This window comes from Pongo pygmaeus, chromosome 13, assembly GCF_028885625.2.
Source record: "Pongo pygmaeus isolate AG05252 chromosome 13, NHGRI_mPonPyg2-v2.0_pri, whole genome shotgun sequence".
NCBI lineage: Eukaryota > Metazoa > Chordata > Mammalia > Primates > Hominidae > Pongo > Pongo pygmaeus.
Genome location: NC_072386.2, coordinates 30248882 through 30256384, shown reverse-complemented (window position 1 = coordinate 30256384; position 7503 = coordinate 30248882). Strand labels below are relative to the sequence as shown.

Here is a 7503-nt window from a genome sequence, read left to right as displayed (position 1 = left end):
AATACTTCTGTAAGGTCTAGGTATACCCTGCTGGTGTTTGTGATGTCCTACATTACTCTTGATCTACTTTTGAACTATGAAACAAAGGAAAAATTGGAGATCCAGAGCTCAGGATTCAGATATTACCTCTGCTACTCACAGCAGAACAAGTAACTTAGCCTGTGCGGAACTTCATTTTTCTTTCTTTCTTTTTTTTTTTTTTAGACAGAGTCTTGCTCTGTCACCCAGGCTGGAGTGCAGTGGCACGATCTCGGCTCACTGAAACCTCTGCCTCCCAGGTTCAAACGATTCTCCTGCCTCAGCCTCCAGAGTAGCTGGGGCTACAGGTGCACGCCAGCAAGCACAGCTAAATTTTGTATTTTTAGTAGAGACGGGGTTTTGCCATGTTGGCCAGGCTAGTCTCAAACTCCTGACCTCAGGTGATCCACCTGCCTTGGCCTCCCAAAGTGCTGGGATTATAGGCGTGAGCCACTGTGCCAGGCCCACTGTTTTTTTTTTTTTTTTTTTTTTTTTTCATGATGACAAACTTAAAGTCATCTCATAAGAATAGAAAATAGCTTTTTAGCAGAAGCTCTTGGAATTTAAATTGAGACTGAATGGAAAGATGAAAGAAAATAAACTTATTAACATTTAATGAGAAACTTCAATGAACTAGGCATAGTACCAAATGGTTTTATATTTTTAAACCTCATTTATTCCTCTCAAAACACGTGGGAAGGAGGTATTTTTGCCATTTTACAGCTGTTGAAACTGAGGCTCAAAAAGACTAAGTAACTTTTCTCAGCTACACATGTGGCTGAGCCAGTATTTGAACCCAGTTCTGTTTGCAGACAGAACCTGGGCTTTTTCACACCGGCAAACTGGAAACATTAATTGGTTCTTAAGCTCATCATAGATGTGATAAAACCTGGGACAGAAATTAGTCAAGACTAGCTGCATCTGCCTTTTCCTCTGGTGGGTAGGAAAAGGAGGAGTATAATGATTTCCTCAGGCATGAAGGTCGATGATGAGCAAAGTGTATACTCTCTAATGTCATAATTCATATTGTGGAGTAATTATCATCTGGATAAGTGTAGGGTCTCTGACCTCATTTTAGATATTGTACAGTCCATGGCTATTTTCGTTTTGGCCCATGTACTCTCTTTCCTCTTATGAGCACTATTTTTATCCCAATCTAAATCCTGTATGTTTGTGTTTTTACACAGATTAGTTTTTAAATGTTATATATAATTTGCTTCTGAAACACCATTGCTCAATGACTACGAAATCCTTCTCATTACCAAAATCCTTCTATGCCAACTTCTTCAAGAAATTTGATCACCTTTAGATGAATTGTTAATGAAAATTAAAACTATAGCCAGCAACATGGGTATCTTTGGGCTAATGGCCAACCAACAGGCCATCTGTGTGAAAGAAAACAGGCTAACAATTTTGGACTCTGGTCTCTTGGGGCTACATTGAGCATTGACCTCACCGGTGCTCACTGAAATTAATTGCTTTTCAGGTTGTATTTTCTCATCACAGAAACCTCCTTTTCCCAATTCAAACCATGTGGGTTAAAATGAGAAAACAAAAGCCAAAACGGCTCCCCACACCCAAAATCTCCTTCTGTCAGAGATCCCAGTAGCCCCGGGAGAGCTGTTAGAAGTCTGAGAAGGATTGGTCATCATCGCATACCATACATAGGTGGAGGGCTTGTTATTCTCAGTTTCCCGCCTATGAGAGGATACCCCTATTGTTTCTGAAAATGCTGACCGGGACCCACACTTCCAACAAAAATTCCTCTACCCCTACAGCAGCAGAAAAGCAGCAGCAGAAGCAACAGCAACAGATAAGTGTTTTGATGAATTGCAAGATGCATAGGGTTTGAGTGCCCCCAGCCCTGCTGATACCAAATGCCTTTAAGATACAGCCTTTCCCATCCTAATCTACAAAGGAAACAGGAAAAAGGAACTTAAACTCCCTGTGCTCAGACAGAAATGAGACTGTTACAGCCTGCTTCTGTGCTGTTCCTTCTTGCCTCTAACTTGTAAACAAGACGTAGTAGGACGATGCTAATGGAAAGTCACAAACCGCTGGGTTTTTGAAAGGATCCTTGGGACCTCATGCACATCTGTGGAAACTGGATGGAGAGATTTGGGGAAGCATGGACTCTTTAGCCAGCTTAGTTCTCTGTGGAGTCAGCTTGCTCCTTTCTGGTAAGGTTTGGCTTTATTTTTTTTAATTTAGTATTTTAAAAAAGAGAGTTAGTGATTTCTGGGTGCTCTCCCCAAATCTCATCAGTGCTGATGAACAAGGGGTGGCTGTAGCAAAGGCACCATTTCTCTGTGAGTCTCCAGTCAATATGTGTGGAAGGACTGAAATGCAAAGGCTCTGTGGCATGAACTGATTTTGTTAGAGTTTGTCTTCTGGGTGATTGGCCCCTGTGTTAGAAACTCTTTGAGGACCGATTAAATCATCTTATTTGAAGAGATCTCCCTACTATCATGCATTATTTTCCTGCTTCTCATTCTGGAGTGTTTTTCTTATTGATTTTTTTAAAGAACAAACCGGTTTTACCTGCTTTAAAGAAAATCTTCAGTAAAAAATGAAATTCATGCTGAGAAATACAGGGGCCCAATTAAGGCAGTGTATAGATTGTCACTGTTAAAAGAGAACAAAGATGCTTTTCTGTAAAAAGATTTTATATCTACAATCCTATTTTAAGCAAAGCAATGAAATTGTAGGCTTTTTTCTTTTTTCTTTTCCTTGTAGTTAGGGTCAGGGAGATTGGGGCTATTAGAATTTTTGTTTTATTTTAAAAAATGTTTGCCATGTAGTAATTCATAAAGGGTTTACTGGCCCAATGAAGCAAAAATTTAGGCAGTTACCAAAATCATTAACACAGGAGAGTATATGAAGCCTGTTGTAGAGTGAAGGAATGGTTGGCCAGTGTGTTTGGGTTCGGTGTGTTTATTGCTCAGATACTCAAGATAGTGGTGTGCCTTTGTAGCTCACTCAGCCTATGTGACATAGGTAGAAGGCAGTATCCAAACCTGAACTACAGATCACAAATACATTATCATTGCCATCAGTCTCTCCCCTTTGGTTTGAAAACATTCTAATTATAATAACGAAAATTGAATTGATATTGGAGATAAATTTGGGAAAATTCACTAAACTTCATGGATATAGGCTATATTAATATAATTTGATTCGAGTATACATAAGTATCTGCTATATTTTCTAGATGTTTGAAATATTTTATTAAATATTCAAAAAACTAATCCAATTAAATAAGAGTTGAATACAATTTGTTTTATAGCTCTCTACAACCAATATATTGAGAATTTAATAATATTCTTCAAGAATGTGTAACACAAGTTGCTAAAAATTAAAGATTTTAGGTGGCTTCAGTATTTATATGGAAATTGTTTAAATAATGTTGACTTCTCCAGTAATATGTACTTCAAATAATTATCATGATTCCATTTTTGATTTTTTTTTTTCTGAGTGCCATTATTTACCAGTGACATGAAATCTGGAACTGATTCTATACCAGGGATTATAGTGATGTGAAGCCCAGGTGTCTATAGTTTCTCTGAGGTACTTTGTAGGTTAATACACACACAACTGTTTTCATTCACTTTTTTTACCCCTAAAGCAACTACGTTATAGCACTTTGCAATACAGGCTTAGAAAAACTGTCATAAAATCAAACAAAAAGGTATGTAGCCAAAATAGTTGTTCTATGTCTAGACCTTAGATCCCTGGAAAAAAACAGCACTGCCTTTAAAAGGGAGAGGACCAAGGAGAGGAAGTAGGTCATGTTCTTGTTAGGAAGGGTGACACTAGCAAGGTTAGTTTCTGAGGTAGGTCTGTTGTCTTGATCGTAACTTGCATTCCTAGTCTAAGCCTCCATGAGCATGACTGCTCAAGGCTTGATAATTACAACAAGAATCCAGCTAGATCATGTCCACAGCCATAGGAGCCCGTTCCTCTAGTCAAACTCCTGGTAGACTATAGCAGTGGAGCAAGGGGCTTATGGCTTAAAGGTTTGTCTCTCTAGTCCAGTGGGTTGTTTCTCATTTATTTTTTCTGAACCTACAGACTGAAAAAAAAAAAAAAAAGCTACTTTTTTTCAGTGAAGGTGGCTCTGGATGACAGAGTTGCTGACCCATAAGAGGGCTGGAGGGGGTGTGTAGCTCTCAGAAGCTCCTCACAAATACTCCTAGATTCTGTTGCTTTCCTTTCTGAATTGAGAATCATTGCTAACTTCAGCTTTCAAACAGGTTCCGTTATATTAGCTTTTCCCTACTCTTCTATCCTCATAAAACCAGGCTGCTCTCTTTAAAAAGTTGTATATGTAGAAAACTAACAAAAAAAAATCACTGTGATTTATCATAGTATCTTCTACGTGATCAACACTGATCTAATAGGAAGTCTCTAGTCTCATGCCTTCATACCTCTTTACTGTGTCACTTGACTTTTTTTTTTTTTTGAGACGGAGTCTCCCTCTGTCACCCAGAGTGGAGTGTAGTAGAGCGATCTCAGATCACTGCAACCTCCGCCTCCCAGGTTCACGTGATTCTGTGCCTCAGCTTCTCGAGTAGCTGGGACTACAGGCATGTGCCACCATGCCTGGCTAATTTGTTGTATTTTTAGTAGAGATGGGGTTTCACCGTGTTGGCCAGGCTGGTCTCGAACTCCTGACCCCAAGTGATCCGCCCGCCTCAGCCTCCCAAAGTGCTGGGATTACAGGCATGAGCCACCACGCCCGGCCTTGTCACTTGACATTTTAAATAACAACTGGATTCAGAGATAGCAGACATCTTGTCTGGGGTGGCAGAGGAAACAGTTGTAAGGTCAGGGAAGTGCTCCCAGATGAAACCCCCTTGTTAGGGGTGGTCTCGGAAGGCTAGTGTTAGGTCTGAGTAATCAAGGGTGGAGGTCTGAAAGCTGGGATCGGAGACACCCTTTGGAATTATTCTCAGAGGGAGGAGCTTGCTTTTTTCACAGATGCTCCCTTCCAAGCATTGTCTTCATTGTTAGGTCTCAGCATTTCCCTTTCAGCCCTGCCCTGGGAGAGCTTCCTGGAAGAGTCTAGTTCTTCCAAGGCGTCTCTCCAGGAGGGAAGGAGTCTTCTAAGTTCATCTCAAAAGACTATGTGATGTTCTCTGGGGAATTTAGGTGGGTGGGCTCTAAATTCTTCTGAAATTATCAGTTTGCCTCCTGAGCCTCTATCTCCCCAAAGGATATCTGTGTGATTGTATCACCTGCTTATTCTCTGTAGATGGCTTACCGCTGAGCTCACAGAATCAGGATTTAAATAGATTGTTCTAGGCTGGAAGGGTGGAAAACCAAAACAAAAAGATACCATTTCAAAATAGATAAATGTCTGGTTCTGTGTTTGGGTTCAAGAAGTAAGTTATGTATATTTAATGTGGGAGAGACCTGGTTTGTTGAAAGTTCTTGTGAATGACACCTAGGTTTTGGGGATACATAAAACTCATGGAAGACAACATAGGCTCTGCCTGCTAAAAAGGTAATGCATAAGCTGTAATGTGTTGCATTAGCAGAAATATGAAGTCCAAATCAGAAATGGTAATCACTTCACTTAAATCTACTGCTAAGAGCACATCCATGAAACACTGAAGACCTGAGAAATTTAACAGCAAACATAGCAGGCAAACTGAAGGAGGAAACGTGGATTACAAAGTCAAAGCCCAACCTGGATAATCATAAGCAAGTTATTTAATTTCTCTAAGCCACATTTTTCTCATCTTTTACGGATGAAATACCCATTTTCCAGGGTTGTGATGAGAATCAAATGTGACAATGCCTGTGAAATGCTTAGCCAGTGAGAACTCTCTTAATAAATGAAGCTTGGGGCCGGGCGTGGTGGCTCACACCTGTAATCCAGCACTTTGGGAGGCCCAGGCAGGTGGATCATGAGGTCAAGAGATCAAGACCATCCTGGCCAACATGGTGAAACCCCATCTCTACTAAAATACAAAAATTAGCAAGATGTGGTGGTGTGTGCCCGTAGTCCCAGCTACTCGGGAGGCTGAGGCAGGAGAATCGCTTGAACCCAGGAGGCAGAGGTTGCAGTGAGCCGAGATCACGCCACTGCACTCCAGCCTGGTGACAGAGTGAGACTCCGTCTCAATAAAATAAAATAAAATAAAATAAGATAAAATAAAATAAATAATGAAGCTAGTATAATCAAAAGAGAAGTGTTGCTATAAGAACCACTGTGCTAGTCAAGACTGATCTAATCTGTCCCAGGATGTAGGAGAACCACTTAATATTCATAGATGCTGTCTCCTTCTACAAAACCTCAGTATAATCCTATCTCTCAAATTTTGTGCTGGCCAATTCCAACTTAATAAACCCAAACACTTTGCCAGCTGCCCGTCTACCCTCCCCTCACTTACCTATTTATCCCCGTTTGTATCTTGTCTGCTTCAACCAGGCCCGTCTCCACAATCTACACATTCTTTCCTCTTGGCTCTTGTTCATGCTGTTCCATCCATTTAGAAATGGCATCTTTCATCTCTACTCTGCAAACACAATTCAACTCAATTTGCCCAGGCCAACTCTTCCTCCTGATGTTCTTCCCCTAAGTTTAGGCTCCTTTACCATGCAGATTGTGTCTTTGAGCTTTGGGCAGCCAGATTTAGCCCAATTAGCCTCTAAATCTCTCACAACAGATATTATTTCTTTTCTATTCTCATTAGTACATGTATTTAATCTTTAGTAATTTCTGTTGAATGGAGTTTTATGGTCACAGTAAGAAAATGTTAATACTTCACAGCGGAGCTGAAAGGAAAAAGAGAACATTGTAGAAAGGATCTCAGTAACATCGAAATAATAATACTACATTGGGCCGGGCACGTTGGCTCATGCCTGTGATCCTAGCACTTTGGGAGGCCGAGGTGGGCAGATCATGAGGTCAGGAGTTTGAGACCAGCCTGACCAACATGGTGAAACCTTGTCTCTACTAAAAATACAAAAGTTAGCTGGGCATGGTGGCATGTGCCTGTAATCCCAGCTACTCGGAAGGTTGAGGCGGGAAAATCGCTTAAACCAGGGAGGCAGAGGTTGCAGTGAGCCGAGATTATGCCACTGCACTCCAGCCTGGGCAACAGAATGAGACTCCATCTCAAAAAAAATAAAAATAAAATAAAAAATAATATTAGGTTGGTGAAAAGTAGTGGCAAAAACTGCAGTTACTTTTGCACCAATCTGATAATCAATTTTATATATCTTGTAAATGATATTCACTCTCATCTTGAAAGTTTAGCTTATATTAAATGTTTGATGTAAATAAAGTTGAAAGAAAGTTTCTTCTGTTAGGTGTGAAACATAAAGATATACTCATAAAAGTGGGTCTAACCAGGGCCTTACTTAAGATGAGGTATTGTACGATTGTTGAATATTACCTATAACATAGGCGTATTTTCTATTCAATAGATATTTATTGAGTTACTGTGTGCCAATCATTCATTCGTTCATTCACTC

At 40.2% G+C, this 7503-nt stretch overlaps 1 protein-coding gene across 2 annotated transcripts in view; it reads left to right on the top strand.

Moving 5' to 3' along the window:
* Nucleotides 1-520: 520 nt before the first annotated feature.
* The window catches only part of TEK (TEK receptor tyrosine kinase), a 122296-nt gene continuing 115313 nt past the window's right edge, over nt 521-7503 (top strand). For both annotated transcript variants that reach the window (XM_054502247.2, XM_054502246.2), the window contains exon 1: nt 521-2198. In XM_054502247.2, the coding sequence (XP_054358222.1) occupies nt 2147-2198 (52 nt within the window). In that variant the 5' untranslated portion in view covers nt 521-2146. The remainder of the gene's footprint in view (nt 2199-7503) is intronic.